The sequence below is a fragment of the Pan troglodytes genome, chromosome 5, assembly GCF_028858775.2.
Source record: "Pan troglodytes isolate AG18354 chromosome 5, NHGRI_mPanTro3-v2.0_pri, whole genome shotgun sequence".
NCBI classification, from domain to species: domain Eukaryota; kingdom Metazoa; phylum Chordata; class Mammalia; order Primates; family Hominidae; genus Pan; species Pan troglodytes.
In genome coordinates this window covers 53749132-53776333 of record NC_072403.2, presented here as the reverse complement: position 1 = coordinate 53776333, position 27202 = coordinate 53749132, and the positions used below count along the sequence as shown (strand labels likewise).

At 37.5% G+C, this 27202-nt stretch overlaps 1 protein-coding gene across 3 annotated transcripts in view; it reads left to right on the top strand.

The window, feature by feature from the left end:
• PTCHD4 (patched domain containing 4) overlaps positions 1 to 23536 on the top strand; it is a 191684-nt gene extending 168148 nt beyond the window's left edge. For all 3 annotated transcript variants that reach the window (XM_016955654.4, XM_527402.8, XM_001146259.7), the window contains one exon: positions 21809 to 23536. In XM_016955654.4, coding sequence (XP_016811143.1) covers positions 21809 to 23442 — 1634 coding nt within the window. In that variant the 3' untranslated portion in view covers positions 23443 to 23536. The remainder of the gene's footprint in view (positions 1 to 21808) is intronic.
• The last annotated feature ends 3666 nt before the right edge of the window (positions 23537 to 27202 follow it).

Below are 27202 nucleotides of genomic sequence, written 5' to 3'. Positions count from 1 at the left end.
GGTTATTATGTGGTTGCTGTTGTTGTTGATGATGGTGATAACTCTTCAGTTCCCCAATGTTTTTACTATACTAAGTGGGAAATATGAGTGAGGCTAGAAATATAACATAACTCTTGTTACTGACTTGCTCATACTATTTTTAAGGCATCTCCACTGAATTTACCTCAAGCTAGAAACAAATTTAGTTTGGAAGAAAGAAAGGAGAGAAGGAAGGAGAGAAAAAACTGGAGAGGAGAAAAATATCACATTTGGAAGATTATATGTGAAGACTCCTAGGATACAATAAAATCATCATCATCATCGTCATCATCATCATCATCACCACCAATACCATCAGAGCAATCTGAGAGTTCATTTTAGTCTAAGAACCTAGCCCTCTATTTTTTGGAGGTTAAGTATCCTCCAGGTATTTCTTTCCTCCCTGTGCTTAACAGCTGTGTGTCTGTAACCCATACTGTCTTTTCTATCTCCCACCTGACTCCTCTCATGGGAAACTAAATTGCTTTAAATCATATGGAAGCATTATAAGCACTGTTTAGTGATGAAAATAAATTGATTCCAATCATATAGGTACTTTCCTAAATACTGACTGATGAAGTTTAGATGTGCTGTAATTTATAAATAAAATGAAGGAGGTTACCTGGCAATATGTGAGAGGGAGGAACAATTATCGTATTTGAGATTTAAAGGAAAGAGTAATGAACACTTCCCAAATAATTCTATGAAATAAATATTACCCTGATACTAAAACCAGACAAAAACATCACAAGGAAGGAAAACTACAGGTTAATAACTTTATGAACTTGAGTGTAAAAATTCTCAATAAAATACTAGCAAGCCAAATTCAATGAACAAATGAGGTTTATTTTATAAATGCAAGAGTGGTTTAACATTTGAAAATCATTAACATACTATACCATCAATAGAATTAAGGTCAAAAACCACATGGTCATCTCAATAGACAAAGAAAGGGCATTTGACAAACTCTAACAACATTTTATGACAACAAAATAACTCTCAACAAACTAGTAATAGAAGGGAACTTGCTTAATCTGATACAGATATCCATAAAAACCCAAAGCTAATATCATATTTAATGGAGAAAGAATGAACTTAAAAGTTGTACTTCAATGAATACCATCAAGAAAGTGAAAAAACAACTCACAGAATGGGAGAAAATATTTTCAAATTATCTATCTTATAAGAGACTTGTATACAGAATATTTAAAGGACTATTACAGCTTAATAATAAAAACACAACCCAATTTCAAAGTGGACAGAAGATTCGAATAGACATTTATTCTAAGAAGATAAACAAGTGGCCAAAAGTATATTTAAAATGCTCAAAATAATTAGTTATTAGAGAAATGCAAATCAAAACCACATTGAGCACATCATATCCATTAGGATGACTAAAATCAAGAAGTAAGGCAATAACAAGTATTGATGAGGTAGGTTAGGAACTCTTTACACATTGCTGATGAAAATGTAAATGATGCAGCTCTTTTGGAAAATAGTCTGACAGTTCCTAAAAATGCTAAACTTAGTGTTACCATTTTGATTCAGTAATTCCACTGCTAGGTATATACTCAAGAGAAATGAAAATATTTATCCACACAAAACTGTACAAATGTTCATAGCAATATTATTCATAATGACAAAAGGTAGACACAATCCAAATGTTCATCAACTGATTAATGGAAACATAAAAAGTGGTATATGCATACAATGGAATATTATTCAGCCATTAAAAAGGAAACAAGTACTGATACATGCTCCAACATGGATGAGCATTGAAAATATTTTGATAAGTGAAAGAAGTCATGAAAGTGTACATAATTGCATGATTCTATATATATGAAATGTTCAGAGTAGGCAAATATGTAGAGACAGGAAGTAGATGAGTAGTTGCTGAGGATTGGTGGGTTAGGGGATGAAGCCAGGGAATGGAGTCACTGCTAATGATACAGAAGTTCTTTCAGGGTGATGAAATGTTCTGAAATTGATTATGGCAATCACTGCACAACTTTGTAGTATACTAGAAACTTTTAAATTGTACACTTTTAATGGATGAATTGCTTAGTATTATATCACAATAAAGCTGTTAAAAACAAACGGAAGGGGTTCACCTTCCATTTCTTTTTTTCTACTTCATTTGCAAACCTTATTAGGAAAACATGCAAAGTTATTTCAGCAAATACTTGCTCACTAGACTCATTTTCTGTCCCTAATAAAATGAATTCAAACTCAAGAATCTTCAACAGCTATACAACATTCCACCTATATTATGGAGCACAATAAAGGATTACTGTTCCCACAGCCATCTCACAAATACTGTCTCATTTGGTGTCCATCAGGGGAAATATTTGTATTCAATCTGTCAAAAACATGTCCTAAGCACCTGTGATAATTATAGTACAGTGAAAGCTCAGATATTTGGGAAAAAAGAGACATCAGATGTTATTTCATGGAGTTGGCAAAATAAGTGAAAGGGCAAGACCAAGATAGGAGCAACTAAGAAATATCTAACTATGCATTACATGGGAAAATTCCTGTGAGAATCCCAGGAGTTGTGGCGGATGTGATATTTTATAGACTTGCTATTGAAAGAAGAGTTTCTCCTAGACCTGGATCTGCTTTAGTATCTATCCCTTGCCACTGGTAGGAGCAAATACTTTTCCACTTATGGATACTTCTAGTCTTCTCCCTGAAGGAAGAGTGTAAGAGGAAAGCCTTCCATTTCTTCATGAAAACCAATCACTGGATTTTTCTCCAGGGAGAGCATGACCCCTCTCATTGGAGAAACAGAGAGAATCTGACACCCAATGTCCCCAAAACCAGCAGGGACCTAAAAAGGAAGGACACTTGCTTCTCTTCCTCTTCTCTCTTTTCTTCTTTCCCCTTCTCTCTCTTTCCTTTGTTCTTACACCTCTTCATTTTCTCACGGGTGGCATGACCTCTCTCCTCTTGCAAGGGATTCCTGTCTCTCTGAAGTGACTTTGCCTTTAAATAGAAGTCATCTACATCAAGTTGGGAGGTAGAAGTATCCTCCTATCTAGTTTACCACAAGCAAACTGATCAACTCATTGCTGCTTAGCTCAGGTCTTTGTGTTTACTTTATTTACAAGAATCCTTGAAAAAATGTGAGTGGTATCATGTAAACATTAAATTGTTGCTGAATTTCCAGCATTACTCATAAGATTGTCTTTTGCTGGCCCCATGCTTTCATTCTTGTTCAATAAGTAAAGTTCCTAAACACAGTATATGTTTTACAGTTTTGAATAATTACTGTGTATGGGAAATCACTGAGAAGCACAGGATTGGGTCTAATAATGGAAGTGGTGCTTTTTATGCAGAAATTTAAAAATTAATGTTACACAACAAGTCTCTGGAGGTTACCTAAAATTTTAGAGACGGGATTATGATAGTTTAAAATGCAGTTTTTAGAATGTAGAATGATGTTTTGAAAGGATGAAATGATGGCTGGGTGCAGTGGCTCACGCCTGTAATCCCAGCACTTTGGGAGGCCGAGGCAGGTGGATCATGAGGTCAGGAGATCAAGACCATCCTGGCTAACACGGTGAAACTCCGTCTCTACTAAAAATACAAAAAATTAGCCGGGTGTGGTGGCACACGCCTGTAGTCCCAGCTACTCTGGAGGCTGCAGCAGGAGAATTGCTTGAACCCGAGAGGCAGAGGGTGCAGTGAGCCGAGATAGTGCCACTGCACTCCAGCCTGGGCAACAAAGCGACTCTGTCTCAAAAAAAAAAAAAAGAAAGAAAGAAAGAAAGAAAAAAGAAAGGATGAAATGATAACAGATATAGAATAAAAAACCACAGCTTCAATGTGGTATATTTATGGCATGTCTATTAAGTTAGAGATGTACTCTCACTAGTCATCACATAGATATTGTGTGGCAATCCATCATCTCAATCAATCAACTCTCCTCCTTGCTAGGCTTTTTGTAGTAGAGAATACATCAAAGAAGCTAAATAAGAGTTAAGCTGTCATCCTTATAAATAAAAGCACAGTGTTTCCCAAAGTCCTTGGTAAAGCTGGAATAGAGACCTTATCTGGGACCAGAAGCCAATGTAGGAATCTCCACCTAACAAATCCAAAATCTAGATTTTCTTCCCTCACCTGAAGGGAGAATTAGGTCTTAATGACATCTCCCTCCCCAGGATTTACTTAGCAGCCAAGTACATGGAGGACTGTGGTTTGCCTCATAAATTCAGTTGCTGTTGGAGACAGAATGCCAGAGACCAATGTTAAGAGACGGGTGACTGGTATCCTTTTACAAAACAAGGCCAGGACTGCCTCATGCATGGAATGAGAAAGCTGAGAGCAAGCCTTGGCACTTCTTACTTGTCTGTTATACAAGCAGTGCAGGAGAGAGAAATGAGATTCCACTTACTTATTGTTTTAGAGGAATAGCAGCCAACCTATTGATAAATTGCAGCAAGCGTTATCAGACTCTCATCATCAGGTCAGCAGTTCCCAGCGCTTAGAGAAGAATAGTTAAAGAGTGAAAAGAAGGAGTAGAAATGTACTCTTTAACACTACCCAAATGAAAGTGGAGTAGGGGTCCCCAGTTCATGGAAACATAAGAAGTAGGGAACGATCATCTCCACCTCAAAATACTAGAACACCAGAAAACACGGGAGCTCAGAGGCACACATTCATTCCTCAATTTTACAAAAAAAAATTAATATTTACTGAGTGCCAGGTACTGACATAGGAAAAGATGACACAGTAATGATGGGCAAGACACAGTCATTGCCCTCAAGATTGATCCTCAAGGAGATCAGTCTCCTTACACTGGAGTAAGAGTATGACGATTTGGGTTTTGGTCCTGTCTACCAAAAGAACTCTGTACATTTGCATGTCTCTGATTCTTCCAAGCCTCCATTTCTTAACCATTAAATGAGAGGAGAGCGTAATATGCCTGCCTCACAGGGAGTTAATGGGATTCAGATACAGTGGTGTTCTCCATGGTCCCTTTGTGTACATCTCCCCATTTAGTGGGTCCTTCCTTTGTACCTATCCTACTTTATCAATACCTTAGGAAAGAATATGAAAAACTCATTCACACAAAGAAATAAAAAACTACTGTGCTTATAAAGTGAGTCTTCTCAGGAGTATTTACATTTTCATGGAAGATTAACTCCTAAAATTGAATATGGAAATAATTTTCACGTATACATTTCCATGTAGTAACATCTTTTCTCAGCATTGAAGTGACAGGCAACTCCACTAGCAAATCAAAATAACCCTTCTTCATGAAAAACAGCAATCTGGCAGAGAAAACCTGTTTTTTAAAGCATTTATTAGTTCATTCATAGACTCGGTAAACTTATCCAAAAAGTATTGTTAAGATACTCTGCCTCACGAGAGAGAAACGGGTTTCTTTCCTTTGATGACCTCCACCGTTGGTGAAGACAGAATTTGTACCGTACTGACTGGACCACATTTGTCACAGAAATCATCTCAATCATCACATTAGAAGAGAGTGTCACTACCCACTACAGTACAGAAAATGAAAGAAGTATAACAATTCACAGCACGCAAATGTTCATCTCTCTGCCATCTTCCTTAACTGCAGTTAAGAGATGATCACAGGGGTTATCATCTACTTCTCCCCAAAACCTCAGTCTGCTTTTGTGCTTAACAAGTTTATCTACAAAACATCTTATCACTAGATTCAAAAGTATTTGTTCAGTACCCACTATCCCCATGACACTGCTAGGTGCTGAGGGGCAAATCAAAGACACAGGCTTTGGTTTCAAGGCATTTTCATTGCTATCTGATAATCCAAATGGAATCCTATGCAGACATCATCTGAGTAAAAGTTAAAGTAATGAGACAATTGACCTGGAGTAGAAGGAACATACCATGCTACTATCTCCAGTATTCGAAGTATGGGTATGTGGCAAAATACTTGGCATACGAGGATACAACTGGGAGCAAATTTTGGAAATTTAAGGTGATGAATTCCAACTCTAAATATGGAAGAACTTTCCAAATTCTAGAAAATATCTGTGCAACTTATGTACTTGGGCACATGGAAGGAGGATACATATGTTAGAGAAAAAGTTGAATGTGCTCTCATGTAGCACCATGATTTGCATATGGTAGGTGTTTAATTAATATCTGCTGATTAGTTGTTTGATTTATTTGAAAGGCAGGCTATCTTATTGAAGATTCCCATGTCAATGTTAAATAATCTACCTCTTGAGAAATCTCAGGGAGTATCAAAGAGATAAATTTTACAAGCTGCTAACATGCTTTTATCAGCTCATTATTTAACATTTCTGAAACCTAGGTTGTTGTCAGTCAATTATAAGTGAATATGGTCTGAAAAGAAACAATGCGGACCTGTTTTATTTTGTTCTGTAACTACTGAAAAAAACCCTAGAGTTTTTATATAGGTTTAGAAACCTTCAGATCATTTGTCTAAACTTTCTGGTAGTCACGTGGCCAAGCTCATCTTTCCCTGGGGTCCAGTTAGCTATTTTATCATCTTAGCTGTCTGCATGGGTCTTCATTTGACTGTTTTTATTATTGTTTCTTTTTTTTTCTTTTTTGAGACAGAATCTCACTCTGTCGCCGAGGCTGGACTGGAGTGGCACAATCTCAGCTCACTGCAACCTCCATCTCATGGGTTCAAGCGATTCTCCTGCCTCAGCCTCCCCCAGTAGCTGGGATTACAGGCATGCACCACCATGCCCAGCTAATTTTTTTGTATTTTTAGTGGAGACGAGGTTTCACCATGTTGGCCAGGGTGGTCTTAAACTCCTGACCTCAGATGATCCACCTGCCTCAGCCTCCCAAAGTTCTGGGATTACAAGCATGAGCCACCACACCCAGCCCTTATTATTCTTTCTTGATGAATCTTTGCCTAATGCAAATGAGCAGGACGAAGTCCATGGACATTATCAAGATGGAAAGAAAGAATAAAATTTATCACAAGAGAGCAATAAATGTTCTGGCATGTTATCATGATTGACTTCATTTCTACTGATAGCTTCAAGAATTAATCTTAGAAATGTATTTTGATATACTGTGAGTATATAGCCAAGACCCCAAATGAATGTTCATCCATAAATAAAAATGATGGCTAACATTTATTGAATGTTTAGTAAGTGCCAAGGGCACATTATACAGATTATCTCGTTTACTGTTCTCAGCAACACAGTAAGATAGGAGTTTGCATTCTTTGTCTTGCATATGAGGAAGACTACATGGAGCAGTTTCTTGTTGAAGGTTATCTAGTTGGGAAGTAACACAGATGGGGACTGAACCTGGCATAAAAACCAGAGCTGGTGCTCCAGACCCCTCTGCCATGCTGCTATCTTCCCCACCTGCTATCCTCAATACCCTGACTTCAAGAATTAACACCAAATATTTTTTGAAAGAACTTCTGTTTATAAATTTGTTGTAATAAGGCCAAGGCTAAGCTGTGGACTGCTGAAAGGGGACTGATTGCAGCAAACTGTGGTGAGAAGAGGGCCTTTTCCATTTGAAAGGGAGCCTGTACTGTACTCATCAGGAATAAGTTCAATTGACTCCTGCTCCTGCCACATCTGAGAGAGTCCTCTGGCAAGGGTCTTCCTGCCCCATGGGCTGATAGAACTCAGCTGGCTGCCCAGCAACTCAACCGTGTTCTCCTCCTGAGTGTGAGTGGCTTGCTGTTATTTGCAGAATAAATTAGAGATGAGAAAGCTCTTTTTCAGCTTCACCCTACTAAATGAAAACAACTCAGCTTATTCTGAATAAGAACATACATATAAGGAATGCCTCAATTAGTTTAATCCAGTTAACTAAACCCTTTGTTAATCAGCATTTTTCCACAATTAACTTCTAAAGACAAAAAAGACAAACTTCAAAATAATCAGAGAAGAAAACTTTAAAACTCTGCTCTAGGCCTGGTACACATTCAACTTAAATTCCTATGCTGCTACAACTATATAATATTACTCAGTGATAGTTAACATTTAAGGGAGCACAGTAATTGTGTACCAGATATTTGTACTAAGGGACTCATGTATCTGTGTTTCATTTAACACAGCAAGTCTTTGAAGCAGATACTGTTATTCTCTCCATTTTGCAGGTTAGCAAATCGAGCCATGGAGTAGTTCATTTGCCCATCTAATAGATGGCAGTGAAGAAACATAAACCCACATAGCCTGATGCCTTGACTCATATACCATATTGCCTCTTGATTATTAATGCATGATAAAATGATGACTCCAAAGTATATTATTCAATATATGGAGCCAGAACTGGGACCAAAATGCCTGACTCCACAGCGCATCTTTTTAATTGCTACACATACAACCTTTTCTTTTTGTCAGGACTAGATACAGAAGAGGAACAAAAGTCTAACACATTTTAGAAAAATCTCTACAGCCTGGTCGTTGTGGCTCGCGCCTGTAATCCCAGTACTTTGGGAGGCTGAGGTGGGCAGATCATGAGGTCAAGAGATAGAAACCATCCTGGTCAACATGGTGAAATCCCATCTCTACTAAAAATGCAAAAATTAGCTGGGCATGATGGCACACGCCTGTAGTCCCAGCTACTCGGGAGGCTGAGGCAGGAAAATCGCTTGAACCCGGGAGGCAGAGGTTGCAGTGAGCCAAGATCGCACCACTGCACTCCACCCTGGTGACAGAGCGAGACTCCATCTCAAAAAAAATAAAAAGATCTCTAATAAAGTTAATCAACCAATCAGAGTTGAATCAAAAAGGAAGTTCTGGTTGATTAATTTAATGACTATTCCAATGATCAGAATCATCCCATTCCTGAACTTTTGGATTAACTGGTTTTCCATTGGCTTCAGGGCATTCTGTTCAGAAAAAAATCCAGCTGTGGAATGTTTTTATTTCATCTTCATTGGGAAGAAAGGCCACAAAACATTCAGGGATGCCCCTAAAAATCTTGTCCTTTGAAGCATTATGCTTTTATCAAGCATCTGTGCTACAGCTTTGAAGATTTTTCTCTTGAATCACATTTAGTAGAAATCAAAGCTGTGCATAATCTAAGTTTGCTAAGTAAGAGTCCTTCCATTTCATAAATACATCCTAATGATTGAATCAGACATTTTAAAAACATTCTCCAGCTTTTGCTATCGTAAAAATCCTAAGTCAGCATCCATTTTACTCTTTATAGGATAAAAGATCTCCAGAGCTTGCAATTAATGAACTGTTAAATTCAGGCATATGGATGTGATGTGGTTTTCAAATGGGACAAAAAGAAGTTATTAAACTTCAAAGTGATGACATTTTACCATATCTTACTGGGCAGCACTCAGGAAATGTCCTTCAAATGAAAGAATTAATTTTTATTCCCTAAATGTGTGTAGCTCAACAAATGATAAGATTGTCATAATTGTTATTTCTGCAAGTTCTTGTATTTATTATTTTCTTTTTTATTCTAGGTCTTAATTTTTAAAGTATATGCTTGTATTTAGTTTATAAACTACCAATTCCTTCCTCTTGACCATTGCAAGATTTTCATCCCCACTCCAGATTATTCCATTCATTTCTCTTCTCTGCCTAAAGCAATGAATTTTTAGTTCCACATGGCTCCTCCTCCCTCCTCCTATGTTAATATTCATGTTACCATCTTCTCAAAATAACTTCCCACTTCTCATATGCCCAACTGGGATTCTCTTTTCAGTGATAACACAACTAACATATTACCAGGAAACCATCCCTTTTAGTGGTGGCATGGTTTGGATATTCAAATCCTTCTGGGCTTAACTCTCGCCCAATGTTCCTGTTATAACTCCTATACTCAAATGAAACTTACTTATAAATCAGCAATGATAACAAAAGTTTTAGTGCATTTTATTTTCCAAAAATATTTGTTATAAAATACCAGCATCCTCCAGCCAGACCACCAAGAATACTACTATCATTGAACACATTTAGGTTTATTGACTAATTACAATGAGGAAAAACCCACGCCATCGGGGACCATGGAGTATTTTAGGAAGAAGGTATTAAAATGTACTTATATGACTGTTGCAAATGTTAGATGATTTGGAAGAGAATTCAAGGGAGCATGGTTGTTTACTGTCAAGAAGAGAGGGTAGTTCTATGACTGGTTATCTTAATAATAGTTAGCTTAGTAATTATTATACCTAGATGGAGAGAATACTAGAGTAAGGGTAAGCCGTGACTGGTAAAGGAGCGCCAATTACCACTACCACTTTTGAAAGGAAGAGATTTAGTCCATTTTATGTTTTGGGCAATGTTTGTGTTTTTTTCAGATTTGGTTCTGATTATGGAGGGGTCTCGTTTTGTCTCGGTTCATGCCGGTCACAGAATGGCCTTGTCTGATGCTGTTTTGTGAGGATGTCTGTGGTCAAGAAGATAACACTCAACACAGCTGGGAGTGCCAGAACAACTCCTGGCAGCACCATGGCCTACTTGACAGCACCCAGCCCTCAGAGGCTGCATTTCTTTCCTCAATCTTTTTTTTTTTTTTTTTTTGAGACACAGTCTCACTCTGTCACCCAGACTGGAGTGCAGTGGCATGGTTTCAGCTCACTGCAACCTCCACCTCCCAGGTTCAAGCAATCCTCCCACTTCAGCCTCCCAAGTAGCTGGGATTACAGGCATGTGCCACCACACTCAGTTAATTTTTTGTACTTTTTTTTTTTTTTTTAGTTGAGGCAAGATCTCACCATGTTGGCCAAGCTGGTCTCAAACTCCTGACCTCAAGTGATCCACCAGCCTCAGCCCCCCAAAGTGCTGGGATTATAGGTGTGAGCCACAGCGACCGGCCCATGTTCATTTTCTAAAACTTGAAAAGCATGGAAGGTACAGAGAAAAAAATTAAAAACTTCCTGATAGTGGCTATTTAGCAGGGAAGGGGAGAGATCAGGAAAGCAAGCCATCCTGTGTGTGCTGGCTCTGCACTGGTGCTTCATCTTTTGGCAGCACCAAGGCCCTGCAGCAAGGAAAGCTGAAAAGAGAGCTCCGGGAATCCCCCCCTTACAAAGCCAACTCAGCTGGGGCAGTAAAGACATCAGTAACCAAGCTGCATTCAGAAGTTGGCATTCCAAGTCCAACAATTTGGAACGTTCTCCATGACAGTCGTCCTGCCGTTGGCAGCACTGTGCTTTTCCATTCAATGTAGCACTTACTGTGTTCCAAGCACATGTACTAACTTATCTAAAACGCCTAACAATCCCATGAGGTACATCTCACTGTCACCCTTTTTTACAGATGAGGAAACAGATACGTGGAGGCTTACAAAAACGGCCTGAGGTCACAGATCTAGGAAGCAGGAGATATGGGATTTAAACGCAAGCAGTCTGTTCTGGGGGAATGTGCTACTAACTACAATATCAAATCGTGTTAATTACCAAGTTTGGCCCACTTTGAGTATGAAAATCTTGACTGCAATTGTCAAGAAGTTTTAGGGCATCCCCATCTCCCATCTCTATTGCTATTTCTCTTCTCACTTTTTCTCTCCATATATATATATAAAATATATATAAAAACATACAAATTTAGGTGTATTGACAAATATACATGTATACACACACAGACACACATGCATACATACACACATACACATATACTATATATGCATATATGTGTGTCTACATATATGATATGGGTGTATATCTGTATATACGCACACACACACACACACATATATATATATACACACATACACTGGATCTTTAAGTTTTTTATACTACATAGAACTACAAAATAAATTCTGGATATTAGCCCTTTGTCAGATGAGTAGGTTGCGAAAATTTTCTCCAATTTTATAGGCTGCCTGTTCACTCTGATGGTAGTTTATTTTGCTGTGCAGAAGCTCTTTAGTTTAATTAGATCCCATTTGTCAATTTTGTCTTTTGTTGCCATTGCTTTTGGTGTTTTAGACATGAAGTCCTTGCCCATGCCTATGTCCTGAATGGTAATGCCTAGGTTTTCTTCTAGGGTTTTTATGGTTTTAGTTCTAACATTTAAGTCTTTAATCCATCTTGAATTGATTTTAGTATAAGGTGTAAGGAAGGGATCCAGTTTCAGCTTTCTACATATGGCTAGCCAGTTTTCCCAGCACCATTTATTAAATAGAGAATCCTTTCCCCATTGCTTGTTTTTCTCAGGTTTGTCAAAGATCAGATAGTTGTAGATAATATCCAGAATCTACAATGAACTCAAACAAATTTACAAGAAAAAAACAACCCCATCAAAAAGTGGGTAAAGGACATGAACAGACACTTCTCAAAAGAAGACATTTATGCAGCCAAAAAACACATGAAAAAATGCTCATCATCACTGGCCATCAGAGAAATGCAAATTAAAACCACAATGAGATACCATCTCACACCAGTTAGAATGGCAATCATTAAAAAGTCAGGAAACAACAGGTGCTGGAGAGGATGTGGAGAAATAGGAACACTTTTACACTGTTGGTGGGACTGTAAACTAGTTCAACCATTGAGGAAGTCAGTGTGGCGATTCCTCAGGGATCTAGAACTGGAAATACCATTTGACCCAGCCATCCCATTACTGGGTATATACCCAAAGGATTATAAATCATGCTGCTATAAAGACACATGCACACGTATGTTTATTGCGGCATTATTCACGATAGCAAAGACTTGGAACCAACCCAAATGTCCAACAATGATAGACTGGATTAAGAAAATGTGGCACATATACACCATGGAATACTATGCAGCCATAAAAAATGATGAGTTCATGTCCTTTGTAGGGACATGGATGAAATTGGAAATCATCATTCTCAGTAAACTATCGCAAGAACAAAAAACCAAACACCGCATATTCTCACTCATAGGTGGGAATTGAACAATGAGATCACATGGACACAGGAAGGGGAATATCACACTCTGGGGACTGTTGTGGGGTGGGGGGAGGGGAGAGGGATAGCATTGGGAGATATACCTAATGCTAGATGACGAGTTAGTGGGTGCAGCACACCAGCATGGCACATGTATACATATGTAACTAACCTGCACAATGTGCACATGTACCCTAAAACTTAAAGTATAATAATAATAAAACAAAAACAAAAACAAACAAACAAACAAAAAAACTACAAAATAAATTGTCAAAATGACTGAATGCAAACTCTGGATGAGACTATATGTCTTTTATCTATACACTAAGATATATATATAAAATATACAACTGCTCTGAAAATTATACAATGAGAATCTGCTACTAAGCTTTATTTTTTCTTATTAGAGACCTAATAAAATCCTGTAACCTCCTGAGTGCTAAGGACTGAATGTCTGTTCATGCTCATAATTATTTCCTCTTTTCTTTGCAATATTCTGCTCCTTTTCCCATCTACTCTTTTTTGTTGGGACTGAGTCTCGCTCTGTCGCCCAGGCTGGAGTGCAGTGGCGCTATCTTGGCTCACTGCAAGCTCCGCCTCTTGGGTTCACCCCATTCTCCTGCCTCAGCCTCCCAAGTAGCTGGGACTATAGGCGCCCACCACCACACCCAGCTAATTTTTTGTATTTTTAGTACAGACGGGGTTTCACCATGTTAGCCAGGATGGTCTCGATCTCCTGACCTTGTGATCCACCTGCCTCGGCCTCCCAAAGTACTGGGATTACAGGCTTGAGCCACCATGCCTGGCCCTACTCTCTGCTCTTTACTCTGACTCATTCTGTACTGGGATGGGAATATTTCAAGTGAAGTCACTTCTTGCTTAAGGACAAGATAAAGCGAGGCCCTCCCTCATTGAACAACATTATCAAAGGTTTCCAGGTAAAACCATCATACATGTCCCTGGCAGTAGCAGCTTAGAGAATTCCTGTTGAACACCCCCTACCCTTTGTGGGCTATATAAGAACCAAGAGGTAGAAGCTTTGGCCATTGTATAAATTGAGCAACCTTTGGGGCTTGATAATCATCTATTTACTTTAGATGATACTAAATTAGAAGCAGTCAGTATACAAATACACACTGATCATCACCTCAAGACTAGACATTATGGGGATTAGAAAATATCTAAAGAGTTCATCATCTCTCAGGCAAAAGGAGTGTCTTATGAACCTGTTTCTACCCTGTCAAAGAACAACATAGAACAAGTAATTTCATTTCATATTCCATTCTCTGTTAGACATCCGTAATCCTGAACCAGCCAAATTAATGAATAATATGCTAATTTCCCAATTAGGTATAATTGACATCTATTTCCACCTCTGTCAATGTGAACTGAACAGAGGAGGAAATGGGAGAAAAATTCAGAATCATTGGGTGACATTCAGCAAGTTTCCTTCTCAGTAAAATGAGGCAAATAATATCTATTTCACAAAACCCATTGCTGAATATAGGGCTGTTAATAATAATTATTGTAAGAACTAATGATAAATAGTAACATTTATTATTATTAAAGTTATAATTTATATTTAATTCCTCAATAAATTTTATAAGTTATATAAAATATATAATTCTATTAAAAATGTATAGAGTAAATTACATAAAATATAATAAATATAAATTAATATATTTATATCAATTATACCTATTATTGTTAAGCTAGTAAGTATCATTACAATAATAACTATTACAAGAAGAATGTGTTCAAATATCTTTAAAATTTCTACATGTAGATCATGGCCAATTCAGTTTTAAAAACACTTATTGAGCATTTACCATAAGCCAATAATTAATATACAAAAGTGAAAAAGGCAAGTGCCTAACCTGGCCAGTGAAGAGTTTCTGGACTGGCTAAAAGATGGGCCCACCAAGGGCAATCTCAGTCTAGCGTATAGTAAGTACTGTGATTTGGGTTGGAATACAGGGCAGAGACGTCTAAGCTGGTGGAATGCGGGTGAGTAGGGCAAGCGGAAAGTGTTAGAGATCACGCATGTTCGAGTGATGAGATTATGCTTGAGAACATGCTAAGTAGGAATCAGCCAGCTAAAGAGAAGGAACAATGGATAAATGATCCCACATAATGCCAAAGAAGTGAACAATAACTTAAAATACTGATGCATTATCCAGACTTTTTTGCATCTGCTTTGCTGGACTGAGTTTTCAGTTGATTGTGATTTTATTTTTTTCATTCATTATTCATTCATTTAGTTGGCATTGGGATGTCACGATCGGGGGTGATTTTCACAAACACAATTATTGAAAGTGTAGCTAACCAAATGAAGAAATAACTTCTAAGGGAAAGTAGTAAGCTTTCTTTGGAACAGGTCATAAAAAGGAGTATTTTTTTTTTAACCTCTATTTCTTACGTCTCTGATATCGGTGTCAAGCTTTCATATCTTGATTAGCATGTTCAAGTGAAAAGGAAAACCCACCAGCATGTCTTCTGAAGGCAAATGAGAATTCTAATTCTGCTGATTAAAATAAACTAGAAACCCACAGATCATGCTTATTAAAGCAATATAGCAAAGAAAAACTCAGTAGAGAGCATTGAGTCAGTTACAATTAGTTCCAATTGAATTTCATCCTCGTTAAAAGTATTTTCTTTGGAATTGTAGGTTTTGGAGAGATTGAGTGTAGGATTAAAATGGCAACTGTAAAAATTATATTGGATTTATAGAACAACATTGCTCTGGGGAAAAAAAAAAATCTTGCCGTCGCCGTGGCTCGCGCCTATAATCCCAGCACTTTGGGAGGCCAAGGCGGGCAGATTACTTGAGGTCTGGAGTTTGAGACCAGCCTGGCCAATGTGGCAAAACCCATCTCTACTGGAAATACAAAAATCAGCCAGGTGTGGTGGCAGGTGCCTGTAATCTCAGTTACTCAGGAGGCTAAGGCTGGAGAATTACTTGAACCCGGGAGGCGGAGGTAGCAGGGAGCTGAGATCTCGCCACCGCACTATGGCCTGGGTGAAAGAGTGAGACTCCGTCTCAAAAAAAAGAAAAAAGAAAAACTTCTATTTAGGCCTAACTACGTCACCAGAGAGTTTTCCTACAGCAATGTTAGATGCAATTACAATATGGAAGCTTACATTAGAAGAGTAGGAGTTTGGAAAAATGTTCTTAAAGGAAGGCTGGAGCTGGTTCTCAGAGAAGAACCATCTTACTTTAGAAGTCATCTTTATTTGTTGGAGAATGATTACTAGAAGCTCAAACGGAATTATAACCAGTTCTGAGTGCTCCCCACCTCACTGAGGACTGATATCAGTTTTGTTTGGTAACAATAATTTTTTTTTTTAATTTAAAAACACTTAAATATTCACTCCGGCAGACCTGCACGACCATGACCATGAAGAACCTTCATGATCTTTATCTTTTTCATGTGGCTCAATTGCAAATAGCAGAACTTACCAAATCATTGTTAAATGGGGGCATGTTAGCAAGCTGCCATGTATGTTTTCCTTATTGTTACACCATGCTTCCAATTGCTTTCATTTGGAAAGAGAGCTCCCCATCAGCATCCCATCAGACTTGTGGAGTACTCAATACACACACACACACACATACCCTTATTATTTCTATTCATCTCCCTCCTTGAATTTTTCTCCCAGTTTTTCCTCTGTCCAACTCTTTTTTACCCTTAAGAACTCTCTCTCTTTTATTTCAAAAAACTGTGCTAAAGGAAATATTAGTCATCTAATAATGTCCTGAGTGAGTTACTTATTATATTAATCTAATGCAGTGTGCAAATATATACTAATGTAATTCAGGGAAATCATGACCAAAGTGTGGCAGTCAGATTTTGGAACACTAAATCAAAAATGTACTGTGGACAATAGTATACCAGCTCGCTATAGCAGTGAGCTAATCTCTACTGAGGGAAAAAAAATAACAATTATAAACTTTAAATACACAACTACCTCTTCATAGTTTACAGGGGTTTTTGTCTCTATTCATGTTATCCCATCAGCCTAAACTGTCATTAACATCATCCTCTGCCTAAACCTTTTGAAGCTTTCCCTGATCCCTCAGGAAGCATCAGCCGCATTTTCATGGTACACAGCATACAGCCCTACTTAGAACAAAATTCCTCTTTATATATTAGGTAACTGCATATAAAACGAGTCCAGAACTTGAATGGAGTTGTTCTTAAAACAAGCAGTAGCCTCAGGTAAGAATTAAAGATTTTGGTGGGAAAATGGGACAGACTCAAAGAACAGTTAGGACTGGGTACTGGGAAATAATATAATGTAGTTCCAATCATCATTCAGTGGGGCATGTCACATTTATATGTGATCCATGCATCACCTGAATTGGTGGGCCACCAGTGTCTTTGGGGTGGACACTGGTGCATCAGTTTGAGGTGGATTACTTGAATTGGATTAAGAATCTCTGAGTAAGGGTGGAACTGCAGGGAATAAAATACTATTAGAAAAAGCTAAAGAGAAAATTGGGGCTTCTTTCAAGAGAGCAGATGCTCGAAAAATGGTTCCAGCCTCAGAATGGAAACCAAAGTGAAAAGTAAGAAACAAAGACAGAAAACACTGTAGAAATTGGAAAACAGACTCTCCATGGTTGATTGGCATCTGGACAGAGTGGCAAGAGTAATCCTAAATTCTAATTTTGTTTGGTAGCAATCCAGTTCTTTGAATTAGTTATATAGGTAGTTACCTATCTGAACAGATGGCTAGATACATAAATGAATATATACATACATACATACATACACACACACACACACACACACATACATACATAAGCTTGGAAGATAAATAAACAAATGACTGGAATAAATACTTGAAGTTGTTAATAGCAGTTTTCTGTGTTGCGGGATTCTGGAATAATTTGTTTCACCACTATTTTTCATGTTTCCCAAATTTTCCATGGAAATGTATCCTGATTTTATAATCAGAAACAGATAATTAAGTATGTGTGTGTATGAGTGAGTATATTATTTCTTTTTCTTTTGACTAAAGCAATAATTTTCAATTGAAGCCAAATTTGCCCCACAGGCAACATTTGACAATGTCTGAAGAAATATTTGGTTGTTACAACTGTGGGGTGTGCAACTGGTATCTAGTGGGTAGTGGAATGGTGCTAAACATCCTCCAAAGTTCGTGACTGTCCCCGACACTAAAGAATTATCCAGACCAAAGTGTCAATAGTGCCCAGTTGGGAAACCCTGTATTAAACAAATAAAACTTTTATTAAACTTTTATCTCTCCATACAATTAATTCCATTGATACTATACACAGTTATTTCATATTAATTAATTAAAGTTATTTTTAATCTAAAATCCTAGTAATATCTAGCATTTTAATAAATATAGACATTCTAAATGCATTAGCAGGAGCTTAAAATAAATAATTAAGCTGTTTTCACAGTAGTATATTTTCTCATTATATGACAATAGAAGTAACATCTACAAAAAGAAAAATCACTCTGACATATTCTCTTCTTTGCTCATGCTCTTGCTTCTTTATTTTTAGAGAAGTATTGATGGCTTTGTTACAAGTGCCAATATAATTTTTTAGGTATATATCCCTATTTTTAAAGCAGTTGCATTAGAAGCTATAATCTTGGTCTCAGAATTACTTAAGTGAAAATGACTTTCTGGACAGTTGTTGAAAAAGATTGTGTTCCTTGTTTACCTTTATATCTTATATATCGGCTAGCAAAAGTTCTTATATAACAAACTCTAAATAAATATATATTGGATTGAATGAAAGTAAATAGTGTATAGTTCTTCTGGATACAATCGATATTTATATAGGTACAAACATGTATAATAAATTTTAGAATAAGTAATAAAAAGATCCACTTTTGGACCCATCTAGAATCAAGAATTATAGTTTATTTAATTCAAAAAGAAGTTAATGGGCATCTTTTGGGCATCTATCACTTTACCAGATGTCCTGCAGAGTATAAAAGTAAGATAAAATGCATTCCCTAGCCGTGAAGAATTTGCAATCCAACCAAGAGATAGAACATATCTTGAGAAAACCATTTAATTCCAGAGCAAAACAGCACATGGTTGTGGGACAAAATGAGTGACTAGTTAGGGCAATAAAAAATTAAGATATATATAGATAGATAGATATAGATATAGATATAGATATGACTGGAATCATTAGAAATGGATTCATAGCAAATAGGAGACTTGAACTGACCCTTAACAGACCAATGAATAGAATTTTATTATGACCAGAATTGAGGAAAGTATTTTAAGGGACAGAAAATAACATAAACAAAGCTAAGAAGATAAGACTAATGAGGAACATGCCCACAGGGCAGTGAAAGACAGTTACCTTGACTGGAGCAGGCAATACATTTGAACTGCTAGAAAATGGGCAGATTATTGTGACAGTCAAATGAGTGAATATCAGTAGGAAAATCCTATAAAATATCTAAACATATGAGTGGGATAAAACACGCCATCTCCAAACAAAGTTTGGAAATTGTATTTTCAGTCTCGACCACATTTAAAGTGATTACCTAATCTAATATGGTTTAGTATCATCTTCCTACACCTACAGGCCTTTGTACTACATAAAGCAAAAATCTGGCCTACATAGTGTACCTAATGTTCCATAAAAATGACCACTATCAAAGGCAAGCCAAATTTAGCTGTAGCTCTATGTAGCCTTTCCCCACCTTGTGACTACAAAGATAGCAGGAGTCCTCATTTCTGAAGAGAGGTGCTCTCATTAAAGAATTATTTTAATTACCTTAACCCTTATTCTAACATTGTATTTTAGTCAAGGGAATAATAGAGCAAGTACTGTATTCTGTCTCTTCAAGGAGTTTTGCCGAAGATAGGAATGAACAATTAACATTGTTAAGAATCGTTAGACTAAATGTAATACACATATGTTGAGCTCCTGATAAAATGCAAGAAGGAACAGTTCATGACCTCCAAATGAAAAAAACGTGCCTTTTCCTAAATGCAGTTTACACGAACCTTTCTACTTGTTATGATAAACTTATCTTTCCTGATTGGAGACCCATAAGAGACAGCTTTGAAGAATAAATAGGCTTTACATTAGAGGTAAAAAGAATTCCAATGCCTAGCTTCCTTTAGTAACTATTAATAATTGATAAAAACTACCAAAAGTTTGGCCAATGTGTCTTTAAAAATCAAATATTTGCATTATATACATTTAAGTCTGTAAATACTATAGTCAAATTAACTATGAAGCAAGAATTCTTAGATCATCTTAAAAGAGGTTTTGGTAAATGTTAACTGACCTAGGAAACATTGTTGGTTAGGAATGGATTCAGCTGCAAGTAACAGCCTTACCTACAATGGCTTAGCCAAGATTTGGTTTTCTTAGAAGAGAATTCCAAAAGGAGGCAGACAAGAACTCATCCCAGTGGCTTCATTATACTATTTCAAACAAAATGCCCTCTGGTTTTCTAACAGGCATCCTTAGATGACCTTCAGTTACATTGCATTGTCCATAACTATGTCACGTGAACCACCTCTAGTTGAAAACTAGGCTGGGAAATAATATTTTTAAGTATGTACATTGTAGTCTCAAATAAAAGAAAGGGAAGAATTATACAAGTCAGTTAGCAAAAGCTATCGGCAATGCAAATTCAGAGCGATTGCAGTAAGACCCCAGCTATCACATCTTTGTTAAAGCACTACTAAGTAAATTAAGTTTGTAACACCTAACTCCAATATCTAAGTGCCACATTTAAGTCCATTTTCCAGGTTTTCATAAACTAGTTGATTTTGTGCCTTTCAGCTATGTCTTTGTCTAATGGATTCCTTGGAGAACAGCCCAAGCACAGCTTGTATCCATTCACAGAAAAGATTCCTATGTAGCATTGCTATGCCCACAAGGGCAAGAGTGATCTATGAAGATTTCCACTCACTCAGAAAGCTACCAATTGATATATTATGGATGGTCATTGACAGGTCCAATTCAGGGAAGTGAAAAAAGGGGAAATTGCAGATATAGTATAATACCTTTGTTTACTTAGCTGCTTTCTCCTTTTGCTAGTAAGAAAGTGGTAGTATCTTAAGAGCTGTGAAATTCCTCAAAATTACAGCTCAGTAGCTACCAGAGTCTGGCATACACTGTGTGTTCAAGTAATATGTGTTGACTAAGCCTTTTGCCTACTTACTCTTATCAAAAGGGACACAAACATTGGTTTAAAACAAGTATTCTTCATTCACTTTAACGAAGCAGTCAAAAGCATTTAGTCAGCATCCATCTCACATGAATCAGAGCTCTATGAGGAGCCCAAAGGAAGTGCTTGCTAAGATTTTTCACCCCGAAGGTCTTGCCCTGTCTTTTATGTGACATGGCAGATTTTTTATTTTAAACTCACATCCGGAGCTAATTAATCAACTCTTTGGAAATTGGTTTCTAAGCCATTTGGCCACCAAGGAGATTATCAACATTATAAAATCAGTTTAGAGCCATTTTTAAGTGTTTAACATACTTTTATAATTTCCTAAATCAGCATATAAATCAGCTTGAGACAAAAGTTAGGAACTGTCAGTCAATGAATCAGTTAACCAAGCACTTGACATGATGTTAAGGGTCATTTGAAGGTGCACAAATAACGGCCCCTGCCGTTGACAATTTACTGTCTATTTAGGAAGACAATATGTGTTCAGGGGAAAAAAATCATGTAATAATGTAACATTATATTTACAACTTTGCACATTGATAGAACAGACAATACATGTTTCATTTTTCCCAGAATATCAATAAATTTGGGCTTTGCTAAAGTGAAACAGGGACCAAATGTATCCTGTCCATAACTCAACTTTTGAGGCCCTGATAGGAGGATCACAGCCCTTTGAAGATTAGAGTATAAAGTGCCATTTAGCATAGATAAACTATAAGGAATTCACTTGAGCCATAGGAGGAAATAAAAATAATTATTATTTTCTTTTTTTAAAACATTAGGTCATGGAACTAAAGGAGTGTTTGAGCTTCTGTCCGGATGGCGGAGAACCAAAGAGAACTTGCCCTTCAAAGACAGGATAGCAGATGCCTATTCTGATGTGATGGTCACCTATACCATGACCAGCTCCCTGTACTTCATCACTTTTGGCATGGGTGCCAGCCCATTCACAAACATAGAGGCTGTGAAGGTCTTCTGTCAAAACATGTGTGTCTCCATTCTGTTGAACTACTTCTACATTTTCTCCTTCTTTGGCTCCTGTCTGGTCTTTGCTGGCCAACTAGAGCAAAACCGCTACCACAGCATCTTTTGCTGTAAGATCCCTTCTGCAGAATACCTGGATCGCAAACCTGTGTGGTTCCAGACAGTGATGAGTGATGGGCATCAACAGACGTCCCATCATGAGACGAACCCCTACCAGCACCACTTCATTCAGCACTTCCTCCGTGAACATTATAATGAATGGATTACCAATATATATGTGAAGCCATTTGTCGTCATCCTCTATCTCATTTATGCCTCCTTCTCCTTCATGGGGTGCTTACAGATCAGTGACGGAGCCAACATCATCAATCTACTAGCCAGTGATTCACCAAGTGTTTCCTATGCCATGGTTCAGCAGAAATATTTCAGCAACTATAGCCCTGTGATAGGATTCTATGTCTATGAGCCCCTAGAGTACTGGAACAGCAGCGTCCAGGATGACCTAAGAAGACTCTGTAGTGGATTCACTGCAGTGTCCTGGGTGGAGCAGTACTACCAGTTCCTGAAAGTCAGCAACATCAGTGCCAATAACAAAAGTGACTTCATCAGTGTCCTGCAAAGCTCATTTTTAAAAAAGCCAGAATTCCAGCATTTTCGAAATGATATCATCTTCTCCAAGGCAGGGGATGAAAGCAATATCATTGCTTCTCGCTTGTATCTGGTGGCCAGGACTAGCAGAGACAAGCAGAAAGAAGTCATAGAAGTGTTGGAAAAGCTGAGGCCCCTATCCCTCTCAAAGAGCATCCGATTCATCGTGTTCAACCCCTCCTTTGTCTTCATGGACCATTACAGCTTGTCTGTCACAGTGCCTGTTCTGATTGCAGGCTTTGGTGTTCTCCTGGTGTTAATCCTGACTTTTTTCCTAGTGATCCACCCTCTGGGAAACTTCTGGCTAATTCTTAGCGTCACCTCAATTGAGCTGGGCGTTCTGGGCTTAATGACATTATGGAACGTCGACATGGATTGCATTTCTATCTTGTGCCTTATCTACACCTTGAATTTCGCCATTGACCACTGTGCACCACTGCTTTTCACATTTGTATTAGCAACTGAGCACACCCGAACACAATGTATAAAAAGCTCCTTGCAAGAGCATGGGACAGCCATTTTGCAAAATGTTACTTCTTTTCTTATTGGGTTAGTCCCCCTTCTATTTGTGCCTTCGAACCTGACCTTCACACTGTTCAAATGCTTGCTGCTCACTGGGGGTTGCACACTTCTGCACTGTTTTGTTATTTTACCTGTGTTCCTAACGTTTTTCCCCCCTTCCAAAAAGCACCACAAGAAAAAGAAACGTGCCAAGCGAAAGGAAAGAGAGGAAATTGAATGCATAGAAATTCAAGAGAACCCGGATCACGTCACCACAGTATGAGGGGTATAGACCAGTGGATTATTTTTCTTTTCCAGTATTGCACAATGATGCAGGGCAAGTAAAGCTCAGACCTCAGCTGCTTGGGCTGGCCAGGGGTAACAAGGCAAGTCAGATCAAGAGTGCATTATTCATGACACTTCAAGGTGCCTGCTTCTTGAGGGGAAGAGGGAATTAAAAAAGAGGAAAAAGTTATTTGCAACCTTGTTCTCCTCTAAAAACAAGTTTCTGGATGTAATCTGAGAGCTCTTCCAAGGAATGGATGAATCAATGGAGTGTTAAGATAGAACGCCAAAAGAACCACCTGCTTTTAAAAATAAAATGCTTAGGAGTGATGGAGGAGCAAGGAAAGGTGTCCTTCAAATAGGGGGAAAGACATAGGAAATGTGCCATGGCACTTTTCATGCTTGTTTTTGGAACAGGTTGGTCAAAGGAAACCTATGCACTTGGGAAGTACATATTTAATACTGTCTAAACCAAAGGACTTCCCAATCCATTTTATGTGTACATATATATGTATATATCCCATATATACATATACTTAGTTTTGTCTTTAGGGTACATTGACGTTTATGTGGAGGGAGGTGTCCATTTGAAGATAGGCTGGCCTTTCCCTAGAAAGTCAAATCAACCTTAGCCAAATTTATAGATTCATTAATAGCCGTTCTAAATCAACCCAAGTGTCTCAGCAGTCAGAGTGTCATTCAACTGTGGGATGAGCAAAATAAACAGAGATGTGAGTTCATTAGATTATGCATATCATGTCAGCAGTCATCTAGACTTTTGCTTTGGATGACTTCACAAAAAAACACAAAAGGCATTTGAATTAATTACCACATGGACAAGGTTTACTGTTTCATATTAGAAATAAACAGTTGATATGGATTTTCATTGGCTTTTACTGTATTTGGAAGGCTGATATGGCTGCTTTCAGTGAGCTCACCCAATTGCAAATGAGCGCTTTACACAGATTATCCATACATGAGTCTAAGGGTGCACAAGTATGTGTATGTGAGTTGGGGTACTCCATAGTTACACCGTTCTTATTTTAGATAGGGAAAATAACTGTCATGGAATATAGATAATTAACATAGGAGAAAGGAGACATAACTAGGAAACTTGTAGAGTGAAATAGGATAAAATGGACCATACCCACTCATCACATGCCATCTACTAGTTCTTAGCATAAGGAAACTATTCTAATCCTATGAACTCTAGTGTATTCCTTGCATTACTATTTGGAACATAACCCAGGCCATGATCACTATAGTAGTGTTCACTACACCTACTGCAGTACCATTTGTAGCTTCTCGCAATAGTGTTGCTCTTGTTACCTGGAAAGTGCTCCTCGGTTGGCCCACCTCCTAGGGTGATCGCAGCTCTCCACAGGTGGGATATTAACTATAACTGCTGCTGAATTCTTTCTCAAACAAAAGTACTGAGGTAAATGTTTTCATTAAGTTAAAGTTTAAAACTACTCCCAAGCACCTGTTGGGTGCTTACTTGGACTATTGCTGTGCCTCCTGTCACAGGAAATTACTAGAAAATGCCTTTTCCCATGCCAAGCAGTAACATAATTTATTTCCAGGTAGGACAGAATAAATGTCCAATGATTATAAAATCTGCTGGTAAGCTCTTTTACCTAGAAGAAAGCTACTATTTCCCATCAACTTTGGTTCTATGTTTTAATCAAATTAATAATAATATCTAAAATAACAAAACTCCTTGACTCAATTATGTTCAGAAAAAAGATACAAACAATTCCATTCTCGTTATAGTCTCTGGAAATGAAGTTGATAGACTAATGAAGTAACAAAACAAGTATACTTAGACATGTAACTTTCCAGAATATAAAGGGGAAAGGGAACAGACCCTAAAATGAAAACATTTAAGTAGTATTTCATTTATTAAATGGAGTTTGTTTTGTTTTACCTTGAGGTAATTGGGTTTCAACAGGAAATGATCTATGTCTTCCCCATTGTGTCAGTTTCAGTGCAATATCTATAGATTTGAGTGTGGAAAATTATTGCCCATAATCATAGGGTTATTGTTTTTACATTATTTGTAAAGTCATGTCACAAATACTCCTAGCCTTTTGCCTCATGAACTGCTGTACTAGAATGAACTGGTATTTGGTATGAGTAGCCTCCAGACCATGATCTCATATCTGAAGTAGAAGTTTCAGAGGAGGTTTTTGGTTGGGTTTTGATTTTTTGTTTGGGTGGGGGTTTTGTAGTGGGGGTGCATGGAGGAGGAGAATTCCTCTTACAGATTACCTATCATTTGTAAAGATTTTTAGTCTTTTCGCATCCTCTTCAAAATATGGGAGATAATCACTGAGAAAGTTAATTAACTATCACTCCTTTTCTTCCCATTGTGTGCCATGCTCCACTCATTCACCTATTTTTTAAAAGATTGGCTATTGGGGTTGGTTTTTTCTTGGTTCCTATAGACAATTCTGCATGCAAAGAAGAATGGCAGGCTGATTTACAGAGAAAGAATCAAGCATGCCGGTTGTCAAAAGCACATGGAGGAAATGGCATACACTGCCAAATGACCAGGGCAGATCTAATATTATGTCTCCATCCAGATAGTCTCTGTTTGGATAGGGAAAAACAGTTCTTCATTTTTAGTTTATCTCTTCAAGAATCAAAGTGTCTAAGATAAATATGAATTTCTCATTGTTCGAGTGACTAGAGGGCATTTTGGAAGGAACATTATCTTTTCCAGGACACCGTAGTACTCTTTAGAGAACTGTAGCAATAATTTACTGAAATGGAATTGTTTGTTCTGGAAGAGTTAATATACCACCTGAAGTGTCTTAACGCAGTCCTAGGAAGTAATTTAATCCTAAGAAGAATCTAACAGAGCATCATCTGACCTCCCAACCTCACTGTGAAACAGATGTTTCCAAGAATTCCATTTCCTGAATACTAAGATACATCCTAAGATATGAGATCATGATTTGCAGGTTACCCCCAATCCCAACTTTTTTTGGTAGCTTGTATGCACCTCTCCCTAGTTTTTCAAGTTTGCACTCATTGTTTTGTTCATTTATGAAGTACTAATGCCATTCAAATTAGCAACTTATCTATTGTCAGCAGATGACCAATCAACTCCTAGAAGAGAAGAAATTTGTGGGAAATATGTCAGCTTTGTGTAATACTTTATTTAATTGAAACATGTATGCCCTTAAAGTAAGAGGTTATAAAGTATGAAAAAACTACTCTTTTTCTGTATGTAAACTGGAATGTGGATTTATTTCCTTCCATCAGAATTTAAATTTGAATTGGAAAGTGCCATGTGAGCTCCACTCTCTTTGATGTTAATAAACTTCAAAGAGGTACTCACCTAAATTACAGAGAGATCAGCTAAAAGATTTTTTACCACTTATGGTTAAAGGTAATCATACCTTAGAGATTTGATTCTTTAGACCAGTCTTAATTCTTTTTAATGAAAGTCATGTTTAGATGTCTTCCCAGGAATTCTTGCAGTGACTATGAAGCTTTTTGAAGTTTGTGCATGAGTATTCTATGAAAGAACTATTCTCCTCTGTTGTTGTATCATGTAAGTGGCCCTTTCCTATTTGATTCCCATTTATTTCCACAGAATTTAGGTTTTTACCTCATGAGGTGAGAAGAATAATGATGACAAATGTTTTATGATGCTATTATAGTTATTCTTGAATGTTGAATTCAAGAGAGTAAAAGCTTTGTCCATTTTGTAATTATCTATCACATTTCCCCGTAATAAGCTAATCCTT